General features: G+C 33.9%; 1 protein-coding gene across 2 annotated transcripts in view; it reads left to right on the top strand.

Moving 5' to 3' along the window:
- Vps13b (vacuolar protein sorting 13 homolog B) overlaps nt 1-27,043 on the top strand; it is a 505,216-nt gene that overhangs the window by 176,749 nt on the left and 301,424 nt on the right. For both annotated transcript variants that reach the window (XM_042673185.1, XM_042673186.1), the window contains exons 20-22: nt 8,227-8,336; nt 14,761-14,908; nt 22,440-22,567. In XM_042673185.1, the coding sequence (XP_042529119.1) occupies nt 8,227-8,336; nt 14,761-14,908; nt 22,440-22,567 (386 nt within the window). The remainder of the gene's footprint in view (nt 1-8,226; nt 8,337-14,760; nt 14,909-22,439; nt 22,568-27,043) is intronic.

Below are 27,043 nucleotides of genomic sequence, written 5' to 3'. Positions count from 1 at the left end.
TGTTCTCTTCTTCATAACTCCTTCACTCATCTATTATTATTATTTTTATTTGTTGTTGTTGGTGGTGGTGGTTGAGCTTGAACTCTGGGCTTGGGCATTGTCCCTCAGTTCTTCAGCTCATGGCAAGCACCCTACTACTTGAGCCACAACACCTCATCTGGTTTTCTGGTGGTTAATTAGAGATAAGAGACTCATGGACTTTACTTTCTGGGCTCACTTTGAATCCTCAGATCTCAGCCTTCTGAGTAACTAGGATTACAGGCATGAGTCACCACTGCCCAGCTTCATCTATTAAATTCAGTACTTCCCTTCTGCCACCTTTTTGCCTATTTGAATCTATAAATCCAAAAGAGATTGTTAAATCTTTTCTTTCCATTATAACTGTCTAACCTGCTATATCTGCTTTTAAATCCTCATGTCAGTATTTATAATTAATCTTATTTTATCATGTATAATTCCTTCATTTTTTAACTATTAATGATTAGTCATTTATTTTTTCTTCTATTAGTGCTTTTTTATTATCACTCTTTAATTTTCAAGTTAACAAACTATTATTTCTATTTAGATCCTTTGAATCTTTTTCCACAGTATTGTGCCAGCCTTTTTATTTCTTTTATGTGATGAGATATAGGTTTTCATATTTTCACTTGTTATTAAATAACCATTAACTTTATGCCAAAAGGAAATAGCTGTGTATTTTATGAGTTGCATCATATATCGTGAAGTAGTAAATGGTGTGTTCTTATTGTGACCACATGAATGAAATTTGAATCCAAGATTTACATTGTAATAATTGTAGAGTGTTGGGAAAGTCATTCAGTGTCCTTGTGCCTCAGTTTCCTCATCTGTAACATAGAAAATGACCTTGCCTTTTAGACTACATGTGTGATTAATGAGGACATGTGTGTGAAGTGCTTGACACTTTTTAACACTGTTTGGTACAAGTTAGCACTCAGTAAATACTGATGATTTTTATTAATATCAAAAGCATTATTTTATGACATAGTAGAAGGTAGTATTGTTTTCGATAAACTCTGCTGTTTTTTACCTTTGCGTAATTGACTTTTTGTGTCTAAAATCTAATTCAGCAATGATAAAATGAGGATTACTTTTTCTATTAAAATATGATTTTCTTATGTACTCTTATATAGCCAGATTCCTTCCTTCCTTCCTTCCTTCCTTCCTTCCTTCCTTCCTTCCTTCCTTCCTTCCTTCCTTCCTTCCTTCCTTCCTTCCTTCCTTCCTTCCTTCCTTCCTTCCTTCCTTCCTTCCTTCCTTCCTTCCTTCCTTCCTTCCTTCCTTCCTTCCTTCCTCTTCCCCCTGTTGTCCTTATGTCCTCCCTCCCTCCGTCCTTGTTTTTCCTTTCTTAATTATCTCCTTCTCTCCCATCTATGACCCATCTACCAATCCATTCATGAATTTGTCTGTGAGGGACTAATAGCACCCTGAGGAAGTAATGAATCCAACAGTTGGCTTATTAACTCCAGAACTTGAATTGTGGGTAAACTGTCGTGTTTTTATAAGTGACTATTGCATTCAGAACATGAGAAAATATGCTGTGTTAATCTGAGGAACAACTGGCAGCTTCAGTATAAGTTTCACACTATTAGACTTAAATCATCAATGTACTAGTGTCTCACAAGAATTATTTTGATTAAGAGTCTTGATTTGGATTTGATGGTATTGACTATACATTAGTGATTTCACATGGTGGTAGTGTAAAAAAAGTTGCTTATGGAGTTATCTTCTTTACATGTAAAATATTGTAAACATAAGGGGGGTATATTATTATAAACCAAGTGTTAATTATAGAGGATTATAAATTCTGCTTTTCTACTTTCAGTAATCACAGTTTTAAAAATTTAATGCTCTTTTTTTTAGTGTTGAGAATATTATAGTTCATATTTACTCTGAGGGTTGGTGAATCTCATTTTAGACTACATGTGAATCACAGCAGTGGTCTACCCTCTCAGTTAGGAGAAGATATTAGCACCACCTTGTGGTGCCTCCTGAACCAAACCATTATTATACAGATACTGATATTACCAGTAAGATCTCAGTTTGAAAATTATCTTTGCATAATGTGTATATGCACGTTTGGTCACTGGATTTTAATCAGATACCTAACATTTCATAAGAATTTTAATTTCTTGCTTATCATAGTGATAATTTGTTTAAATACTTCAGATTCTTAGCATACTTAATAAGATAACATTTTCTTTTTTAAAATAGTATATTTTAGTGCTAGAGATTGAAATCTTCCTGAATGTTAGGCAAAAGCTTTGCCCTGAACCACATCCCTAGTCCCCAGCCATATCTACTACTCTAGTAGCTATGACTGTTTTTAGTTATGTATTGTAAAACACATCTTGTCATCTTAAAATTATTTCAGAAATTAATGTTTCTGCTGCATTTGCTAAGTTTGTTTCATAACTGCTATTGCAACAATGAATAGATTGACTTAAAACAATTAAGATACAATTTAATTAAAGTACAATTAAGACACAATTTTAATGTTTTCCGTAGCAGAATTTCAGTGTCATAAAATAAAAAACTCATTTTGAAACTGTATTTTTATAAAATGAAAAATGATTGCATTTGTTCACTCTTCATCCTAACCTTTTTTCCCCCCCCTTGGTCGGTCGTGGGGCTTGAACTCTGGGCTTGGGCACTGTCCCTGCACTTTTCAGCTCAAGGCGAGCGCTCTACCATTTGAGCCACAGTGCCACTTCCGGCTTTTTCTGTGTATGTTGTACTGAGGAATTGAACTCAGGGCTTCATATATGCTAGGCAAACACTCTACCATTGAGCCACATTCCCAGCCCGACACAATACCTGTTTTTTGGGGGTGAGGTGGGGGGGTCTTGGGGCTTGAACTCTGGCCTTGGGCGCTGTCCCTGCACTTTTCAGCTCAAGGGGAGCGCTCTACCACTTGAGCCACTGCACCACGTCCTTTTTTTCTGGTGGTTAATTGGAGATAAGTGTCTCACAGACTTTCCTGCCCGGGCTGGCTTTGAATTGCGATCCTCAGACCTCAGCCTCATAAGTAGCTAGGATTATAGGCGTGAGCCATTGGCCCTTGGTCATTTCCTGGAGTTCTTTTCAATAAATAGTATTTTAGTTGTTCAGAGACGTTACACCTTTGTGTTCTTCTCCTAAGGGTATCTTCCTTTAGTCTTGACTGTGGATTCCTAGAAGACTGTATAGTTTATTATGTCCACTTATATTTTAGATCTAGCTTCCACATCTGAGAGAAAATATATGCTGTTTTGTCTCTGGGAGCTTGGCTTACTTTATTTAGCATGATTTGTTCTAGGTTTATCCATTTGTTTCTTTAATGTTATTCTTCTTTTGAATACTTTTAGATTTTTTACTTGAAAGCAAAATATATAAGCTACCCTTATTTTTTGTTTTATTTGTAACGATTTAAAACATATAAACCACTGGGTGCTGGTGGCTCACACCTGTAATCCTCCTAGCTTCTCAGGAGGGTGAGATCTCATGATTGGGGTTTGAAGTCAACCGAGGCAGGAAAGTCTGTGAGACTCTTATCTCCATCAAAAAGCCAGATGTGGAGCTGTAGCTCAAATTGTAGAGTATCATCCTTGAGAGTAAAAGCTCAGGGACAGTGCCCAGGCCCTGAGTTCAAGCCTCAGAATGGGCTTTAAAAAATGTATAAACTATTTCTAGTTTGTAGTCTGTAAAACTGGGGGCAGGCTGATTTTGACTTGTAGGGTGTGTATAGTTTCTTGGAGTAAATTTATATGAAAGTAAAATAGCAAACAAGACTACAGTTCACCAGAGAGAGAATCTCCTCTCAATGAGGAATATCAGAAATGTACTGCTGGAAGTATAATGCACTTATGAATTTGATTAAAATACCTTTTATAGAAATATACTATCTAGGATGGTCATCTTGGCTACTTGGGTTATAAGACAAAGTTCCCTACTCTTTCTACTGGAAGACTAGTATGTAGAAGAATTACTTTGTTGAGGAATTGGTGACAATTGGGGCAGAACAGTTTTCTCTCTTGTCAGCTATCTTAAGGACATAAGTACAGAAAAGGTATGATACTTCATGTTTCCTTTAGGCAAGCATATATTGTATACACATACACTCTCACATGAATACACATGTGCACATATATACATAGGCATGTACATACATATTATGTACATACGTATCTATACAAGGATGTCCTATAATGCCTTGTTTAAAGTACATCCTGTGATTGTCATTTTAATTATAACCAATTTTATTTTTTTAAATATGCTTACACAGCCTTCCTCCCCTGTATGAAACAGTCTTCCTGTTTTTCTCTTAGTAGTTTGTTTCCTAGGTTTGTTACTTGAGCTTAATATAAACTCAGCAAACTTTTGGTCCAGGCACGTGACACCTCTAGAATTATGGGAAAGCTAAACATAGAACTGTTCTTAGATCTTTATGTCATTTCAGCATGTTAAGAGGGCTTTTTATAGGAAACATGATTACAAGCAGTTATTACTCAAAACTTTGGAAATAGAGAACGTTATGCTCTGGTTTGAACTTTATAAGTAGAGTACTAACAAAATAATAATATAGTAAAAATAATAGCATGAATTTTCTTTAGCAATTGTAACCATATCAAATATCAGTATAGCATTTAGTTCTATATCTCATAATTTCAGATGCAGATTATTAAGGACATTTAAAAAAGTGATTCGTTTCAGCAGAACAAAAAATTTGAATTGGTATATAGCTTTTTTCATCATCTCCCTTAAAGCATACAGTGATTACATCTTACCATCTTATTAATCTGAAGTCTATTTTCTTTACATAGTTTAAACATATGGAGAGTGTAGGTATTCTCAAAGTCCCTGAATTAGTTACTACTTGGATGTAAAGAAAACACTACTGTGGGATTTTCAGGCTTTTCATTATTAGCATGTATTGCAATAGATTTATTTCTAATTATGACAAAACTGTTAACTTCATTACAAGCTTAGAAAAAAATGTATCTTATGGAACACAACATAGTATAACTTCTTGGCTAATAATGTGACTTGACCACACTGCTCTATGTACCTAATGTATTTAAGCTAGTTTGATTTAAAGAAATATAAATTGTACAGTGATGGCTCACAGCTCTTGTCCTAGTTCCTCCAGAGGGTAGTTTTCAAGAGACTATCCAATTATCCAGGAAAAAGTGGGATTGGAGGTATGGCTCAAGTGGGAGTATGCCAGCCAAGAGTCTCATGGAATTTTCTGCCACAAATTGACTTCTAATTATGATCATCTTCAGCTTTCTAAGTAGCTAGGATAGTGGCATGAGCCACTTGTACGTGGCATGATTGGTTTTTAATTGCCATAAAAATAATGCATCAGATTTTTTGCATTCTGTTTTTGTATGCTTTGCCCTAAAAAGTTTTGGTATCCTGGAAAGACTGGTAATACTGGTAATTCCTTCCAGAAATTAGAAATTAGAACTCCTTGAAGTTTGAAGCCTCTAATTTCATCACTTTTCCTTATACCCTTATGAAGTTTATAACTTTAAGAACTTTCTCCTAAATTTAGTACTTATGTTCTTCAAATTTACATGTATTTTGAGTATTTTGGTTTAGTTATATACAGAAGATAGAAAAACTGGAATCATTGTTGGGTAGCATATAGCCTGGGCATGTTTCCAAACAATGCTATTCTATATGGTATTCTGTGTGGCTTGAAACAGTAATAGTCTATATTACCCTTAAATGTTTTTAGTAAAAGCACTAAAAAGTACTAAAAGTACCACATTAAACATGAACATTTGTATGTGTCAGCCATAGATTTTTTTTTCCCCTTAAAAATAACCAAATCTAGTGGGGGAAACTATTTTATTTCTGGTTACTTTCCAAAAAATCTAAACGTTGGAGTCATCTTTGTTTGGTTTTGATATATGAAGAACACAGTTTTCTGAATTTTGTAATGTTTTAAACTGAGATGATTTTATTATTCTTACACTTAAAAAGCAACCTTAATTTCTGAAATAGTAAGAAAACAAACTTAATTGGAGTAGTATCATTGATTGAATGTGGGTAGTATCTTGGAAGTAGCAATGTTAGATATCTATAATTGTATTTCTAGATCCCAGGTAAAGTGAAAAATAATGATCTTAAATGTAAGAAAATATATACTTGTCTAATATTGGTCAAGAAACCACTGCATTTAATTTTGAAGTAAGGATTTATTTTTACTTAAAAAATCTTTAAGTACTTGCAAAAAGGGTTTCAATTCAAGATCAGTATGAGTATAGTCCATCTTGTTCAAGGTCACCTCCTTCATCATCCCCCACCCCCTATCCCAATAGTATGTATGTATATATTTGCTTTTTTGGTGCCAGTACTGCGGCTTGAACTCAGGTACTGTCCCTTAGCTTTTCTTGTTTAAGGCTGGCACTCTACCACTTGAGCCACAGCTCTGATAATAAAATTTTGGTATAAACCACTAAATCTTTTAAATATTAATTTCAAAAGAGTCAGTTCTGATATCTACTAATGCCAGATTTTTAAAAAAAGCATTGATACCTTTGAAATGTGGATAACTACAAAGACTTATTTTTCAGTTCATTCACAGAATAACGATAATAAAAACATTTATTTGACTTTCTACTTGAATCTATAAAAAGAAAGATATGTATATGATTTTTGTACTGTATATTTAAAATTTAAGCCAGATGTGGATCATTTCATAGCAACCAACAAGATTAAAATACTAAATCACAATACTATAAAACATATTCAGAATTAATCTTAACAAATCTGATCCATACTAGGTATCAGTTATTCTAAATTTGAAACCTTTTCTATATACTTGTAGTATTTGAAAGATTGAAGAATTTGCTTTATTGAGATATTTACAATGTAATAAAGAAAATTTATTAGAGTTTTCCAACTAACTTTACTTTTGAATTCTCATGGCAGTCATTTCCAACTTCTCTTTACTTATCCTTGAGTTAATAATCATTGCTCACCAGTATTGGCATTAGTATATGGGAGGGGTTATTGTTTATGTTGTCTTACTGTGCTGCCTAGACATCTATTCTGATTATGAGCCTTTGGGCCCTACAATACATATAGAAACTTTTGTTTAATTGAATATTCTGGGCAAATGAATAAAGATGAAATCTCTTTTCTACTTATTCTCTCTGTGGGTCACTTTTTACAGGATTTTATTTATGTCAGTTTTATTGGTTAAAATTGTATTAGATATAAAGCATCATAATTGGTATTTATACCAATTAAATTGTGTATAATCTACCTCATACTCAGGCATATAGACTTTTTTTTCAGTGACCATGACAATCTGCCTACTGTTTATTCTCACATTATTTTAATACCGCATTACTAATCAATGCAGTGTAATAATTATTCTATGTTACATGAGGTATTGCAAGTAATATAGGGATGATTTAAAATGTACAGGAGAACACACATAGGCATTTTGTATAGATGACTTGAATATCATAGATCTTGATATTCATGTGGGGTCTTTATATCAAAACACTTTGGATACCAGGGGATATTGCATTTACAGTGATGTAAACATCCCATTTTCTACTTTTAAAACATTTCATCCCTCTCCATAAGCACAGCTCATATCTATTATTAGCAATTTCAAATTATGCTACTGCCCAGGCCTGCCAGCAACTGAGCTCTTTTTGTTTCTGTTCTTATCATTTTGCCTTTATGGAAAATAGGGTATGTTTTTCTTTTTCCTTCCTTTCTTATTTTTATTTTTTACCCTAATGATTTGCTTTACTTAGCATGTTTTCAGGCTTTATCCATTTAGTTGTTTATTAGTTTTTATGGGTTGGTAATTTTTTATTATGTGAATGAATTTTTTTGTTTGTTTAAATACATCTGTTCATAGATACTTGTAGTATTTTACCTTTTAGGTAGTATAGATTATTCTGATAGGAAAATTTGAATGCAAGTTTTTTATGTAGGCATACTTTTTCTACTCTTTGGTTTGTATTAGAGAATGGAATTAATGGATCATATGATAACTATACTTTTACTTTTTTTAGGAAATGCCATGTGATTTTACAAAGTGGTTGCCCCATTTTACTTTTCTACTAGCAGCTTGAAGGAGTATGAACTAATTTTTGGCAACACTTATTGTTTGTTACCTTTCTTATAATTATCCTACTTGCAAAGTGCAATCAAGCTTATTTTATGAGGAATTAAAAAATGAATCTTGTATTTTAGGTGCTGTACTTCTTTGTAGTGTTCAAGGACTAGCAGTTAATCTTGACCCAATATTACATACATGGCTTATCTACCAGCCTCAGAAACGAACAAGTAGACACATGCAACAGGTGAGAGATTTCTGTGTTCTTTCCTTAATGAGTAAATCCTTTTCTCAACTATTCAGAAGAGATACATATACTTACAAATACTATTTTATTCTCTTTCAGTAACATAAAAGAATTTATCTCCTCTCCACTCCATTCAAAGAATTCTGTTTCTTGAGTTTTATTTATAGATAGTTGCAGCCTAACATAAACTTTTCTTGGATAATTAACATCCCTCCCTCCTTTTTTTTCTGCTCTTGAACTCTGGGTCTGGGAGCTGTTCCAGAGCTTACCAACTTAAGGCTAGCGCTTTGCCACTTTGAACCAGAATTTTATTTTATTTGTAAAGATGATGCATATACAGAGGGGTTACAGTTACATAAGTAAGGTAATGAGTACATTTCTTGTTGAACACGTTACCTACTCCGTTTTTCTTCCACTATTCCATGCCCCCCCCTCTCTCTTCTCTCTCTCTCTCTCTCTCTCTCTCTCTCTCTCTCTCTCTCTCTCTCTCACACACACACACACACACACACACACACACACACACACACACACACACACACACAGAAATTGTAAAGTTCACTTCCACTTCTGGTTTTCAAGTGGTTAATTGAAGTTAAGAGTCTCACAGACCGTACTGCCTAAGTTTTGAACCATAGTCCTCAGATCTCAGCCTCCTTAGTAGCTGGGATTAAAGATATGAGCTACTAGAACCTGGTGAGTTCATGAATCTCCTGCTCAGCCTCCTTACTGCTACCATGGATGATAAAAGGAACTTTGTATGTAATTGCTTATAAAGCAAAGAGATCAATTGAACTAACTTAGATAATCTTAATAAACTATTCATTAGATTGTACATTTCAGTTACTTGTTAAAATAATACAAATTTTATAGAATTATAAAAATCATGCTTTTTTCTTCCTTTCCAATTATATTAATTTTTTTCACATACAAATCTATTTTGATAGTATACTGGGAAACCACAACCATGTAAATGACAAAGAACAGTTCAATGTCGCAATTTTGCCATATACTAGTTGCATTACTGAGGTATATAAATTTTAATAAGTAATACTTTATCATCTTGAAAGTGACAGCAGTAAAATGAACTGTCAGACTTATATTTCAGTATCCTGATGCAGGCAATTTCATTGTCATATCCTACAAACTATAATTATCTAGTTTGTACTAGCAAATGTGAGGCCTTGAGTACAAACTACAGTACCACAGAAAAAGGAAATACATACATACATACATACACGTACACACATACATATGTGCACACATACCTATAAAGTTATGATAATTTAGAAACCATGAGAGAGGAATCTCTCATTCAGAGTTGCAAATGAAATTGGAATAATTATACAAAAAGCTAAAGCTTTGCATTCCTCTTTATTCACTGAGAATATATTTTTTAAAGTGTAATTAGGAGCTGTAGACATGTATTTTTGTACTTTTAAAGCACATTTTGAGATGGTTATATTGGCAGATTGCTTCCCAATTGATGTACAATTTACATTTTCACCGGCAGTTCATAAAATTACTTTCTTTTTTCTTCAATCTTGGGGCTTGAACTCTGGGCCTGGGCGCTGTCCCTCAGCTCTTCACCTTAGGGCTAGCACTCTATCACTTGAGCCACAGTGCCACTTCCTGTTTTCTGGTGGTTTATTGGAGATAGGAGTTTCATGAACTTTCATGCCCACGCTGGCTTTGAACTGTGATCCTCACATCTCAGCCTCCTGAGTAGCTATGATTACAGACATGAGCCACTGACACCCGGCAAAATTACCCTTTTTTTAAAACCATAATTGAGAAATGTGCAAAAGAATACTTCTAAGTTGTCTTTTGTGTACTATTTTAAATTTTTTTCATGGAAAATGAGAATATAGTATAGTTGACCCATATGAATTGTTCACCTATTTTTAGTATAACTCATTGACCATCATTTTAAATTTGCTTGGTGAAAATATGCTAATGTACAATATTGTTAGAATGCTAATAGTGGTTTCATATATTGTGAGTGGAAAAGATAAGGTTGAAATATCAAGTAAAATTGAAATGTACAAAATATAGTTCCTAAATTTTGCCTCTTAATGTAGATATGTTATTACATAAGCATATGGAATCATATTATATTATTATATTATTATAAAATTGAAACAACCTAAGTGCCCATGAGGAAGTAAAGCATGGCACAGTCACGTGACAAAACATACTTATTGAAAATCTATGTGATAGACCTTAATATGCTATTTGAAGGTTCTATGAAATGAAAAAGGTGATTCCCAAGGTTATATGCAATATGAGAGCAGTTAAATATATTTTTCAAAATGACCAGTGCTAAATATGTGTGTGTTCATATATGTGTGGAGGGCAGGGATGGTAGGGGGAAAAACAAAGGAGGAGGCAACAATGCTTGATAAGAAATGTACTTATTACCTTGTTCATGTAATTGTAACCCCTCTGTATGGTATTTTCACAGTAAAAATACTTACTTAAAAAAAAAACACTGAATTTGATGTTCTACACATATCCCAGTAGTGATTGAATCGGAGCATGGGACAAATAATAAGTAGATTGTCAGTCAAAAGGGATACTAATCTTGTAATTAATTTATCTCCTTTCTTTAAACAACTGCAACAAAATGTTAATATCCATTAACACGTCCACTATCATGGGAATATGACTATTTTATTCTTTATAATTCTCTATATTTGTAGTTTATTAATTAAAAAAGAGCATCTTTTATAGGAAAAGAGATTATGGAACAGTGAGAGGTAAGTGGAACTGTGAGAGGTTACTTAGTTATTGCTGATCTAATTCTTTCTCCTGTATCAATATGTATCTGACATGAATATGAAAAGACATTAAACAGTTATTATTGAGGTATTAAATGCAATAAAACATGTAGAATACTAACTCTCATGTCCTTGATAAGGTCCTCAATGGGTCTTTTGTTACATATCTGTAAATGCACTTAGTTTCAGCCAACCAAATATTTTTGTTTTGTTTGTTGTTGAGTATTACAACTACCATGTCTTTCACTAATTTTTTGACAGTTACCATGTCTTTCACTAAATTTTTGACAGTTTAGACAACAATGGTTATTGTCATTATTTGTGCAGGGATTTGAATTCTAGGCCTTACATTCTTTGTGTGGCCTTTTTTGCTCTAGGCTGGTGCTCTACCACTTGAGCCATGGTCTCCAGTCTGGCATTTTGATGGCTAATTGGATATGCACTCTCAATCTGTTTGTTTGTTGTTGTTTTTAATTGGTGATGGGGTCCAATGGATTTCTGTGTCTGGGCTGGCTTTGAATAGTGATTCTCCAAGTCTCAGCAGTAGCTAGGATTATAGGTATAAGCCACCAATGCCTGGCAACAAAATTTATTATTAATTTCCATTCGCATCTGCTAATATTGACATATATGCTCTTTTTTTAAGTGAAGAGTATATGTCAGATATTTGATATTACACAGCATGTGGGAGAGAGGTGGATATGGGCTTCTATATCAAGTTATTTCTTTTTTCTCCCCCACCCCCTTTGGCTTATCCCCTGTTGTCACTGTATTTGATTTTGGTACCCTTTGTCTTATATACATGTTTATCTGATTTAGGGAAGGGAAGAGAAGAGAAACAACAAAATGGTAGACAAAGGAACAAGGGTTAACCAATGCAACCGCTTGGACTCTGTCAGGGCACTCAGGGCCCTGACTCAGGGCTTGGGTGTTGTCCCTGAGGTTTTTCCTCTCAAGGCTAGTGCTCTACCACTTTGAACCACAGGTCCACTTCTGTTTTTTTGGGTGGCTAATTGGAGATAAGAATCACATGGACTCTCTTTTGAAGTAATTAGAATTCAATAATCTTATCTTTCAGTTATTATACTTGAATTCAGTATCTCACTGGGCAACACATACTTTTTTTTTGGGGGGGGGTGTCCGGTCGTGGGGCCTGAACTCTGGGCCTGGACGCTGTCCCTCAGCTCTTCAGCTCAAGGTTAGCGCTCTACCACTTGAGCCACAGTATCACTTCCGGCTTTTTTTCTTTTTTGCTTATGTGGTGCTGAGGAATCGAACCCAGGGCCTCATGCCTGCAAGGCAAGCACTCTACCACTGAGCCACCTTCCCAGCCCAACACATACATTTTTTCTACTTACTTAATATACTAGTTTTAATCCTACAGTGTTTGCTTGTATTCCAGGTATATAAATGGTAGACAAAAATTTAAGTGATTATGAAGACACTAACCATTGAAGCATGAAACAGGTTTCCAATAAACATTTCAACCCTTCCCCCCCATTTTATATAGATGGGATAATTTAAATGATCAAAACTTACGATTTAAAAAATATAGTTGATTGTTATTGTAAAGGTGATGTACAGAGGGCTTATAGTTAAGTGAGTCAGATGAAGAGTACATTTCTTGTAACCCCTTCCCCCACTCTCTCCAGTTTTTCCCTCCTATTCCTCACCACAAGTTGTATAGTTCGTTTTCCACATAGTGTCTTGAGAGTACCAGTGCTGTATTTGTTCTCCCTTTGTCACACCTTTTCTGTGCTCTCCCCTCTTACCCTCCCAAAGACAAATTAACAAACAAGCCATAAGAAAAGCTAGCAGCAACAACTAAAATCTCTTTCCATTAAAACTTACGATGATTTCTGTTTCTCTTCTAGTTCTTGTAGGTCTGCCTGGGAGAACAGACCTCTTCCCCTTATCCCCTCTACTTCTGTATTTCCACCAGGGACTTATGTTGGGGGCTCAGGAAGGGGGCTGTTCTCCCAGGTAAACCTAAGGGGGTCTTAAAAACTGTTGTTTTTATTTCTTATATATATGACCAGTTTGACTTAATATTCACTATGAAGGCAGGTATTTATATATAACTATATTTAAAATAGGTTCTATATTTAGACGAACAATATATACTATACATAAAAATAATAATGTATAATATAAAACAATATATGAAAAATGTATTGTTAAATATAGTTAATATTAAATATATTATTATATTTAAATACATAAATAAAATTTTCATTTTCTCATTTTCAGATTTCTTCTCTTGTTCAGCCCAGCTGTTACCTTACAAGTTAATTCTCTCATTGCCATTGTACATTTTCTGTACAACATTGGATGTTGTGGTATTGAGGGTAACACTGATTAAACTGCAGCATGGCTAGCTCCTGTCAGATCCACTTTCTGACATAGCTATACTACAGCTATCACATATTGCTTCCCAAGCTGCACATTCATTCTCAGCTATGGCTCAAACCCAACATTTGAGGGTTCTTTTTCTTACAGTTCAACATTGAACTTTGATCCTAATCAAAAATACTTTTTTTTTTTGCCAAAAATTTGACAGTATTATATTGGGTATCATCAATCGTAACATCAGACTTTATTTCAGTGAATAAAGATGAAACAGCTGCTTTATTGTTCATCTTAGCATTCATACGTTCAATATAAAATTGTAATGTTTTCCAGCTTTCTCTAACTAGAGTTACTTTTCTATGCTTTCAAATATTTTATGTTTTTTATTTCATCACATAAAATGTATAGGAACTTCAGCACTTCTTCAAAAAGTTACACCCTTATTAATATATAAATTAGTTTTATATTGATAAATTTCTGTTTTCTAGGTTTTGAAGAGAGAATTTCATTTTTTATTTGCCCTGTTCATATTGTCTTTATGCTCCTTTACAATTTATATTAACTGGTTGCTTTTTAGATCTCTAGGTTTTCATATAAAATTGGTAATCATGATCTGAAAATAAGAAATAGGTAATTTCAGAAATAAAAATTTTATACATTTTAGATAACCTTTATTGCAGTATAATTGTTCTCTTATTATTATTAATCTTAGGCTTGATTCATAAATTAAACTTTATTTAGATACCTGTAAGTAGGAATATACAGAATATAATTGTTATTTAGTAACTATGAGTGACTGATTCCAGGAACCCCCCTGAGAAACCAACATAAAATGGCATAGTGCTTTCATATAACCTGGGCACATTCTTCTCATATAGTTTAAATCATCCCCAGTTTACTTGTAATATCTAGTACAATGTGAAAGGTATTTAAATAATTGCTATATATTAAGAGAAAGACCAATACAGATAAAGTTTTTTCCCCTGAATATATTTGGATCACAGTTGGTTGAGTCCATAGATATAGGATCCATGAATATATAGGACTAACACTGTATGATACTTTGTATAATCCATTGTCAGACATCCACTGAGAGAGTCTTGCCACTTGTCCCATGGGATATGTATGGGGCAGGAGGAATAGTATTTGTGAGGGAAAGATGAATGGAGGAATGGAGAATGATTTAAAATAATAGTCTTATCATTAACTTGAAAAATACTGTTGTTGGTATTGTCATGTTTAACCTTTATACTGCAGAAAGGCAGTAATTTGCTTTTCCATTTTGGCTCTTTCAGCAGTCTGTGGTAACTGTCCCACTTGTTATGCCAGTTAACAGAAGGAAAGAGGATGAATTATCTGTTGGTAGTGCACCTTTAGCAAAGCAACAGTCATATCAGGCCTCTGAATATGCCAGCAGCCCTGTGAAAACAAAAACATTAACAGGTAGGTGTCAAGAACTGTAACTGGTCTGTGGGTGTTAGTATACTTGTAAACCAATGAGCTTGTCTGCCAGTTTCATTGATGTTTTATAGAGGAATGAGACTCCTGTATTTATACCAAGGACTTCATTATGTTCCACATTAGTAGTAATAACCCAAGTATTAACATTTTTGGTTTTAGTACCCTTAGGGTGGTATGAAGCAGAACAGGTGATGTTTATGTAGTGAATATGTTCTAGGAAAGACATCATTTGTGTACAGGGCATTTGAACCTTCTGTAATAGAAAGCATGTCTGCCCTTTGCTCTAGAGCAAGGCCCTATGGCTCCTTTTTAAGCAAAGCTCTAGGCAAACTTGCTGTTTGTTCTTAACACAAATGACATTTCTATCTTCTGGGGTACTTGCTGTACAAATACCTTGAAAATACAGTTGGAAACAAAAGCAGTCACTGCCTCTAATTTCAAGGTTAACAGAAGCTCACAAGACTCATGGAGAATTGTATTTTTCTTCTCTATTGTTGTGTTCTTCTTTTTTTTCCTCTCTCACATTCTTACCCAGGTCATTGATACAAGCATTCTTTCAAAAATGATTTACTTCCATTTGTGTTAAAAAAAAGTACTGTATCGTTTCATGTAAATCATGTGTTTTTCTTTAGCCTCATTTTATTAGGAACCACTTTTTCTTTAGAGTATTTTTTTATATTCTCTTACATGTACTTTTTCTTATAAATCAGATATACCCTACAATATTGATGAAGATTTTGTATTTTCAGTTCATGAATAGTATTTTTTAAGTGTTTTTATAAGCATGACTGTTGTAAGTTAAATTGAGGTAAAAAAATAAGGCATAATCCCTGCTCTGGGACCCTTAGTGAGTAGATGTGAGCATGTGACAGCTACTGACTAATAGTACACTTAATTATTTAAAAATACTTAAGCTATCCAAATGTATATTTTTATATATTTTTATTATTAAGTAGTCATCCAAATATATTCTTTTGGATTTATGTATATTAGTTGAGGAAGGTCTTACTAAATGTTTTTGCACTGGTTGGCTACTATCTTACCAATCTCTATTTCCCAAGTAGCCAGATTGCTGGCATAAGCTACCACACCCAGCCACTTGATGTAATTTTTTTTTGTTTATTTATTCCTATTACTATTTTTGAACAAACATCTGAATTGTATCATTTCTTGGTTTCTTCATTTAATACATGGATCACTATGTTAAATTATAAAGCATGAAAGACAATTTTATCATTTAAGTGTACTCTGGTAGAATTTGAATAAAGTATTAATAGTATTTCAGCCTGAGGAATATTATACCTTTTATACATTGATATTATTTCAGTAAAAAATATATTTATTTTTTAAAAAATTGTTTCATTCAGTTTATTTCAGTAGTTCTTTTTAATGGCTGCCATTAAGTTAAAATCCACCTTGCTGATATACATAGATCCAAAAGGAAAAAAAATGCACAAATTGACTTCACTCTTGATTCTTATTTTCAGTCTTACCCATTTTGAAAAGTTTTAGTAACATTAGGCTACTAAATTTTCATCTTCCAAATATAAGAGATTCATTTCTATTCAGTGGAAAGGGGTTTCTTGTTTTGTTCAAATAGTTTTATCTTATACTCTTATGTTTGGCTATATGCCTTTTGCAGAAATTCTTTAAATGTGAAGATCTAATCAAATCATGAGAATTAATGTAGTTAAAAATAAGATAATAAGCTTTGTATGTCTACTTAACCATGTGTATAGAAAACTTAGTATGCCACAAAATTATTAGAACAAATGTATGATTAAAGGCCTTAACAATTACTATTCCTTGTCAAATATTCACCCTTTCTTTAGTATACTTAGCACAGTTTTATCTGTGGCCTTCTGATAGGATGTATCACTAAACTGTATGCTTTTAAATACTAGTTAGATTAAAGTAAATATGAGTAGATAGTCTCATATTCCCACCCCCAAACCCTTATGATATGTCTTGTAGTTTTGTGTACTATACTTTTAGAGAACATTGTTATTTTACTGTTATAACCTAGAAGTTTTGGATACCTAGGAAAAAACTTCTCCTATAGGACCACATACGAGGATCCTGTGAACAGATTTAGTATGCAGTGTTTACTAGCTTGTCTGAAGAGATAGGACACACTCATGTGCCAGAGTTACATGAAGTGGATTTATTGCTTACAGATGGACAGCAAGTGACAACAACTGAGGATTCATTGTGAGCCAGGCCCTTGGGGCTCTGGAACGCTGGTTTCTCATTTTAGTATTATTTGTGCCTCACTTGAGCTACTGCCGAGAGACCCTGAAATGCAGCATTCCCTGGGTTTTATATCCTGAACCCATGGGACTTCGAGGCCAAGTGTTGAAGTGTACTAAGAAAGATGAGAACAGAGAGTGAGCTGTTCTGGCTAGGTCTTCCCTATGTCAGGATGTTGCATACCCTGTACCTTCTACCTTATTAGTGTGAACTACAAAGCAATGAGGAAAATACATGGTTGGTCCAAGGCCATCCAGAAAACTTTTGTAGGTCTCAAGGAGCCAAGTTAAACTGAGAAGAGTATTGGCTGAGAAAGTCAGAAACTGTTGTTGAGTGAAGAAAATATCAGATGAGTAATAAAAGTCAGTAGCAAATTGAGGGAAAAGGATGTTTTTGAAGTTTTTAATAGGTTTAATTATTGAATCTTTTTGTGTATAGATATAAAGTACTTAGATAATATTCACCTCTCCTTACCCTCTCTTTTTCTTCTCCGTGCACAGAATGTTTTCATTGATAATCCTTGGATCAGGTACCCACATCGTGAACAATGACTGTGACCAAAGTGATCAGTTTTTTCTTTTCCAGTTTCTATCTTACATTAGGTTGTGATGTTCTTGTATGTTATAGTACCAGAAAATGAAAAAAGACAGCAGAAACATGGCCTATAATGGTATCTGAGAGTTAGGCATTCTAATTTCTGTGAGTTAGGCTTTCCCATTTGTGTACTAACTTTATTTTACAAAGACACAAAATGTAGTTGAGGTATAACATTTGGACTGAATTACTTTCACATATTTATGTTTTAATGAAAAAGATATAAATTGACTCTGATGGTAGACACATGAACTAGGTATTGGTGAAGGAAGAATCTAGGAGCGATGTGAGATGTTTGAATACAAGTTTTTCTCCCCTCACTGGGGATTGAACCTAGTGCTGTGAAAATGTTAGACTTGTACTTCACCACTGAGTATCATCCTCAGCTTGCTTGCTTGCTTACTTGCTTTTTTTCCTTTCCTCCCTTCCCCTTCCCTCCCTCCCCTTCCTATTTTCTTTTCTTATCTGACAGTTTGACCACGTAGTTTAGGCTGACCTTGAACTTTATATATAGCTGAAGGCTGGCCTCATGATCCACCCACTTCCACCTCTCTATGCCACCATTTTTGAGTAATTCAGTTCCATTTAGCACAATTTATTTTCCAGTTTTATCTGGTTCATTAAAAAGAAAAAGTTCCCTGAAATTCATTCATTTGAACTATACTGTCAGTTAATTGTGAAATTCTTAAGAACACACTGTGAATTTACTAAGTGCATTTATTAATGTTTTGAAGAAAAATGCCTAGTTCTAGTTTTTATATAAACTGGAAGAATTCAACAAAAACTCTGTAAAATGGTTTTTTTATGCAGTGTCTTCACCCTCTTTTAGCCATCAGAACAAGATTATAGTTTCCAGATGAAATTCTGAATGTCATATAGTGATGACATATATTTTCCTGGTTGGCTCAGCATGAGATGCAGTTTTGCATGCCATGTCACGCTGATTGCAGAATCCAAAAGCCATTATTTCCCAGAGGGTTTCAAGAGTGATAATATCAAATGTAGCTTGTATTTTGATGTAAAGTGTTAGGAGTTTTGCAGTTCTATGACAAGTTGCTTAAGTTTTAAATTTTTAAAAATAATGTATCACTTTCTGTTACTTAATATCACAAAATGAAGTTACACAAAATACAGATCAAGCCTTGGTAGATGCAGTTTTTAAATTAGGGTAAACAATACTTGGCTGAAGATTTTGTAATGATTAAATATGATATTGCTTGTGAAATAATTTATGTCTATTAAGTATCATTTTAAAACTTTTTTTAAAAAAAGGAATTGGTACACAATTATAGATGTCAGTAGACCAACGACCAAGAAAACTTAATTTTGACCCTATCCTCAGCTCACATTAAACTACCTTCATCTTTTTTCTTTTTTCTTTTTTTTTTTTTTTTTGCTGATCCTGGGGTTTAAACTCTGAACCTGGGCTCTTCTTGTCTCTGAGCTTCTTTTGTTCAAGGTTAGCACTCTACCACTTGAGCCACAGTGCCATTCTGATTTTTTTCTGAGTAGTTCATTGGAGATAAGAGTCTCATGGACTTTCCTGTCCTGCCTGGCTTCGAACTGCAATCCCTAGATCTCAGCTTCCTGAGTAGTTAGGATTACAGCACCTGACAACCCTTATCTTTATTTTTGATAATATTAAATATACCCAACATTTTTTTTTTTGCTTTGCTGTCATTAGACATTCCCAAAAGAACACATGAAATTTCTTTAAAATCATAAAACACAACTCAAAGATCACATTTTTTGATGTCTTGAATATTAAAGGGCAAGTTAAATAATGTTACTGCAATGAATGAAATATTTTTCTCATTCTTTTTATTTAGGAGAGTAACAATCACATTCATTTTTTTCTTTTGGTCTGTTGTGGGCTTGAGCTTGGGCCTGGGCACTGTCGCTCAGTTCTTTAGCTCAAGGCTAGTGCTCTACCAATTTTAGCCATCGCGCCACTTCTGGTTTTCTGGGGGTTTATTGGAGATAAGAGTGTCACGGAGTTTCCTGCCTGGGCTGGCTTTGAACTTCAATCCTTAGATCTCAGCCTCCTGAGTAGCTAGGATTACAGGCATGAACCACCAACACCTGGCAACAATGATATTCTTTACTCCCCTTTCACCCCTGTCCTTTAATTAAATTAATACACTGTAACTTTTTATATCTGTGTTCAGTTTCCCAGTGGTATTTATTGAACACTCAGAAGTTAACTCTGGTATGATTTCAGTTGGTGCCTCTAATCTGCTAGGATGTTCTTGCTTCAGCAGAAAAAGGTAGCTATGTTTTAATATACTGAATCATCAAAGTGCAATCCAAAGTACTGAGGTAAAATTTTACCTTAATCAGGCAATCAGTAAATATAATCTTGAGTTTTGAACTGTGGGCTAAGTATAAGCTCTTTGGGAAATTAAGAGAAGTACATGTTATAGCTTCTATGTGACAGAATTCAGGCTATAACTGGAAAGAGAAAAACCATGTGTACTGTAGGCTTTGTAGAACTGAGGAAAATTTGGAGACAGAAGCCTCTTCTAAAAGTCTTCCTGAAAGAAGACTTTAGGAACAGAAAGTTTTCATTGAGGTATGACTTGACTTAGGCCTTAATAAGGTTTGAAATGATCAAGGAATGGCAATTCACTTGGATAAGAACAGTAAGAGGAAAGAATTGATGGGTGTAGAGATTCTTTAGTGGAAGTTATGAAAAACAAAGTTAAATAAGTTCAAAGAAGCAAGACATACTTATTCAGAGTTTTGATTTTTGATCTTAGGTCAGTTTATTTTTGAATCATACTCTGTAACTGTGCACTTCAGAGAAGAACTTAAAAAGAAAGACCTGTTGTAGAGTTGTGAATAAATTAACTTAGTAGATTTGTCTAGTTCTGCTTTCTCTTTATAGGATTTACCTACTTCCTTTGCCATTTTTGCCCAGAATATATGCTTTTCAGTTTAGTTTTTGCATCTCAATCACAAATATTCTGAAAAACCTTTGAAGAAGCAACTCATTTTTAGTGCTATTTTTTTATCCATAGTCACTGAGATACTTCACTGTCTAATGGAAGTCTGAACTTGTCATATCTGAAACTACTTCTTTTCTTCTTGAAGCTTCTTTTCCTTTGATTCCATTCTTTACATTGCTCCAACCTAAAACTTAGCTTGGAGTGACCCTTGATTCTCCTTTCTCTTCTATAGTACTTTTAATTCATCAGTAAATCCCATTGTGTATATGGCTAAAATGGATATAGAATTTCATCACTTCTTGCCATTGCTATTGCTGCCCCAATTTTCCTGTTTCAACACTTGATCTGTATAATCCATTTTGTTTTAGACAGCCAGAGAAATTATTTTAGATTATATGCCTTATGTGTATTTAGAATTAATGATTATGTTCTAGTCAGTGAAAAGCTATCTCATTACCACAGCTTACGTAAGCTCTGTATAATCTGACCATCTACGAAGCTTTGACTTCAGCTGTACATTTGCTCAGTTTGCTCAAGCAGTCATTGCTTCTGTACCTTACTTTAAAGTCCCAAGCATACGCCTAACTTTTGCTTCACCTGTCTTATATCTGTGATTGTCTTCTAAATTAGTTTTCTTTCACAAGCATTTATTTGAATCTCTTAAATACATTCTCATAGTCATTGCGAACATAAATATTAAAAAAGTCTGTGCTCCATACCCTTAAAAGAATTTTGTTTATTATTTATTTCTGGCAGTGTTGGGTTAAATTTAGGACCTCCCTCTTACCTGCTGGTTAGATGCTTTTCAACTTGACCCACCACTCAACCCTTTTTGCGATTGTTATTTTTATGTAATTTTGGAAAAGTTCTCATGTTTTTACCTAGGACAAGCTTTGGATCAAGATTTTCCAGCAGAATCACAGACATGTGCCACCCTACATGGCCTTTTGGTTGAGATGCAGACTGCATAACTTTTTGCCTAGCCTGACCTTTAGCTACAACTTTCCTAATCTCTTCCTTCTGGTTAGCTAGGAGTATAGTTGTGAGGTACTAGACATGGCCCCTGCTTAATGTATTTTAAAACTAGTAACTATGAACAAAGTTGGAAGAAGAAGTGTGATTGGACATGGTGACTAGTTTTATGGTGATTACATGGTAGCACTTATTTTGGAGAGCATCCTGAGCTAATTTAACCTTAATTTACTAAGATTTGATTGACTTATACTATTATAAAAGTATAAATAAATAAATCATACTAACATTAATATAAAATGTATAAATATAAATAGGTTTCTTAGACTAAAGCATATTCAATTTGTATATTCTTATAAATTAGTAGAATCTATATCTTTCCATGAGTAGACGCATACCCTATCAATTTAGAATTCACCAAGTACTTTGTAGGAAGTTTTTTTTTACTGATTTACTTTTGTATTAGAAATGAAAAAGTTACAGTTTAATGAAATTTTACAAAGGGAAATTAATAAATATACAAAGCATTACCATTACTTTGTAAGTCTACCTTTCTGCCATCAATTTCTTGAGTAATTGCAAAAAAATCAGTGGTTATTCAATAGAGAATGATCTAAGGTGACATAGTATAATCTTATGTAGATGTAATGATTTTAAGAAGGGAAAGAAACAATTTTGAAAATAATTTCTGTATTTTCAGAAATTGTAAGTTATGCTTCTTGTAAATAATTTGGTGTTCTTCTACTTAGAATCCCGACCATTGTCAGTTCCTGTAAAAGCCATATTGACTATATCTGAAGGCTGTAGAAGTCCTGAAGAAAGAATGAAAGAATTCATTGGAATGGTATGGAATGCAGTGAAGAGTCTCACACTACAGGTAAAATAAAAGTTAGAAATATTATACCTCTTATATTTAAATCTTTTGGCATTTTAATATTGGTAAAGTTTTTCTCTTAAGTAGTACTTATGTAAACTATTTCATTTCCACAATTTCGTTAAAAAGAACTGGTATGCTTTGCTTATAAAAAAAAAGATGTTATAGTTGGTTGCTGATAGCTCATGCCTATAATCCTGGCTATCTGGGGGGCTGAGATCTGAGGATCACAGTTCAAAGCCAGACTAGGGAAAATCTGTGAGATTTATCTCCAATAAACTACCAGAAAGTTGAAAATGGACTGTGTTCCATAGATTACCAGCCTTGAGCACAAAAGCTCAGGCATTACTCCCAGGTCTTGAGTTCAAGTACCAGAACTAGCACTCCTCCAAAAAAAAAAACCCCATCTATGTTATGTGTTTTTAAATACATGTTTAATATATTTTTAAATACTATATTATGTGTTTTTAAACATTAAAGGTTACATAGAAAGCAGTTGCCTGTAACATGGTGATACAGCTTTATTTAGTGAAATGGTAAAGATGGGCTTATTCCTTTTCTGTGATAACAGTAAATTTATAGATAATCTATAAAAGCACAGAAGACTTTAAATAGCAAAAGTACTTTATAGCAAACAGAGCAGTGCTGGAGGTATCATAATACCTTATGTCAAACTATGTTATAGAACATACTAACAAAAACATCATGGCCTAGAAACAAACATAAACCACTGGAACACAATAGAATAGTTGCAAGACAGCCTTTTGAACAAATGAGACTGGGAAAACTGGATATTCACATGCAGAAGATGAATTACATCCTTATTATCCATACTGTACTAAAATAAATTTAAAATGGGTCCATGACCTTAATGTAATATCTGAAATTTTGAAATTACTTAGGAAAACTTTAGGAAACATAAAAATAAAATATGTAGACACAGGCAATATCTTCCTAAATAGGACTGTTAATAGCTCACCAAATAAGAGCACAGACTGACAAGTGGGATTGAATCAAAATTTAAAATACTTCTACAAAGAAAAGAAACAGTAATTAGAATGAAGAGAGTACCTACAGAATGAGAGAAAATTATTGTCAGCTATTCATGTAAGAATGCATTATTAACCAGAATGTCTCAGCAGCTCAAAAATTAAACTTCAGAGGAGCCAACAATCTAATTAATATGTGGACCAATGAATTAAACAGATCATATTTTTTGTCTGTCTCTATCGCATGCACAAATATACAAACACACATGTTATTTGTGCATATTTATGCACACACAATGGAGGATTAATTTAAATATAAACAGGAATAAAAATATGTGATTTGCAGGAAAATATTAAAAATTGTAAGTGAAATAAGCTTTCTTTTAGATGCAGAATCTCAATACATTTTAATAAGCAATCAGACAATAGGCAGCCTTTTAATATTATTCTAATAACTCCTTAGGTTGCTTCACCTTTCTTCTTTACAGTTCCCTTTAACACATTGTTTTTTTATGATAATCACTTCTATCTATTTGCTTTATTACACATAGTTTTTCTTTTGCTAAAATCTTTATCAGGAAAAACTCATTACTCTTAGGAATGAGAAAAGTCTTCTATTTATAACAGAATATTCTTAGGATGAGAAACTCTTCTATTCATAACAGAATAAATTTGAACAGTTTATAAATAGAGAATAAATAGAAACCGTCTTTTTGCTTATTCCTTGTGTTTTTCCAGTGTCTAGTTGATGTGTTTCCTTTGGTTTCACTGACTTAACCCATAGTTTGTGCCCATTAAGTCACCAATAAACTGTTTTCTAACTAATTAATACTACCCAACATCAAGTTATATGTTACATTAGTAATTCTCTAGAAATAAATGTCTTTTATATTTATTATTAAATATAAAGCTAATAACTGGATAATTTAGTAAAGAAGATGCATAACGTTCTGCCTACTTTCATTTAAATAATTATGTAGTTAGTAGTTAACATTTATGATTGCAGTTTTATTTGAAGATTTAAATTTTGGTTAATCACATCTGTCTGTCAAGTCAAGTTTGTTAATTATTCTATTAGCCTTTCTCTGTGGAATGCATTTTTAAAATGTTTTGTCAGGGATTTATTTAGGTATAAGTAGGTACAAATGGGGGAGAAAAAAAGGAGTGAGACTTCTGTCCCTTGATGTAGAATGGGAGTAAAGATTCAGAATGGTAGCTCTTACCTATGGATGCTGTTTACTATTCTAAAACATGAATATGTTCGTGCCTACTCAGAACACAGAGACAACAGATTTTCACATACTTCCTTTGGTCTTTTTACTCTTTGTAACGAATTTACACCTTTATATATCTCAAAGAAGAAGTCTGATGCAATTAGCACCTTTTATGGCTCCTCTTCTTGTAACTTAATGTTTTAAGTATGTGTGGCTGCCAGCGCCGGTGGCTCATGCCTGTAATCCTAGCTACTCAGGAGCCTGAAATATGATGATCGCCGTTCAAATCTAGCCTGGGCAGGTAAATCTGTGAGACTCTTACCTCTAAGTAATTACCAGAAACCAGAAGTGGTGCTGTGGCTCAAGTGGTAGAATGCTCGCCTTGAGCTAAAGAGCGCAGGGACAGCGCCCAAACCCAGAGTTCAAGCCCCATGACCAACAAAAGAAAAAAAAAAAGTGTGTGTGGTAAAAGGCAGACTTGTTGTTTGGGTATGTCACTTTTAACTTCCTTCCTGGTTTTACAGTCCAGTCTGTACCCCTTAATATTTGCTACTTTTAAATTCCTTGTCTCTTCATCTATCCCACTTCATTCCTCCCCTAGATGACCTTGTGTCCTTTTTAATCTTTTTTTTGCTGGTCATGGAGCCTGAACTCTGGGCCTAGGCACTTTCCCTCCGCTTTTCAGCTCAAGGCTAGTGCTCTACCACTTGATCTAGAATTTTTTACTTTTTGTTGTTAGACCTCTATCGTTTGTGGAAAGATCCTGTACACTCCTTCTTTCCCAGATTAAGATCATCTACATACTGGAGTAAAGGCTCCACAGTATACAGTTAAGGACCTTGGTTTCCTTTCTAAGATGTTCCAATTGTTCATTTTTTTTTACTATGAAAATTTCAGAATCAAACACAGTAACCTGCAGGAAAACAAAAAAATTGTTTTTCTCCTTGGATATATGTACATTTAGTATAAAAGCTGCAAAATTAGATCCAAAATTATTATTGCCTCTTGGGAGCTAAAAGTAAGAAAACTAAATATGTGATGCCCACATATAAGAACCTATTTTTCAGAACTTCTTAGCTTAGTTACTTTTAGAAGAGTTAGGTGGTATGACTTCATTTTGCTGTTGCTTGTGATGTAGGGTATTGCTATGATATATAGTTTAGGATAGATTAAAGCTTGGTGTGAGTGTGTATATATATATATATATATATGTCACTTTATATATTGTATATGTATATGTGCATAGCCTGCTGTGGCTTCAAACCCAGGATCCTTCCCTCTGAAGTACTGTGAATGTAAGTATGCTCCCCTATGCCCAGTGTGATGGGATAAAATTTTGAACAGTATTTTAGAAGTAGTTATTTTAATACCTGTAAATAAAAATCATATTCACTTATTTAACTGTTTATTGAATATCTAATAAATACTAGACACTGTAGCATGTATTACAGAATGAAAATAAACAGGCAGCATTTGATTTGATAGAGCTTACATCCTAGTGAGTGTTCTGTGAGGATATTAATATTAATATATGTTCTTAGGCATTGCACATGAAAGATTGTGGGGATTTTTTTTTTTTTTTTTTTTTGTCGTGGGGCTTGAACTCTGGGCCTGGGCACTGTCCCTCAGCTCTTCAGCTCAAGGCTAGCACTCTACCACTTGAGCTACAGCGCCACTTCTGGTTTTCTGGTGGTTTATTGGAGATAGGAGTCTCACGGTCTCTCCTGCCCGGGCTGGCTTTGAACCGCAATCCTCAGATCTCAGCCTCCTGAGTAGCTAGGATTACAGGCGTGAGCCACCAGCGCCCGGCTTTGTGGGGATTTTTGTTGCTAGCTTCTGGCTTAGTTCATGAATAAGAGAAATATGAATGAAGTACAATTTTCAGCATTCACTTTTATTTTTAATTTGCTTTCATGAAGATTACTGCATTCATATATGGAAAGTCATTATGTAGAAATTTTATGCAATCTGATTAGCTCTAAAGTTTCAAGTGTAAAAAAATAGGAACATGTTATTTTAGAATAGGAGATAGTGTTATTAAGTGAAAATACGGCAGTTTTTATATATCAAGTGTTTGATATAATGGCCACTTGCTAAGATTTTCAGCTTAATATGTAAATTAAACATAGCCTCCTTTTCCTCTTCCTTCTCTTCCTCCTCTTCCTCCTCCCTCTCATCTTCCTCCTCCTCCTCCTCCCTCTTCCTTCTTCTCCTTCTCTGTTTCAGTACTGGGGCATGAAATCAGGACTTAGTGCTCTCATTTGGATCTTTTTGCT

This window comes from Dipodomys spectabilis, unplaced genomic scaffold (assembly GCF_019054845.1).
Source record: "Dipodomys spectabilis isolate Male_0828 unplaced genomic scaffold, ASM1905484v1 ptg000783l, whole genome shotgun sequence".
NCBI classification, from domain to species: Eukaryota; Metazoa; Chordata; class Mammalia; order Rodentia; family Heteromyidae; genus Dipodomys; species Dipodomys spectabilis.
The sequence above is the reverse complement of the archived record's forward strand: the minus strand, read 5'-3'. Positions and strand labels throughout refer to the sequence as shown.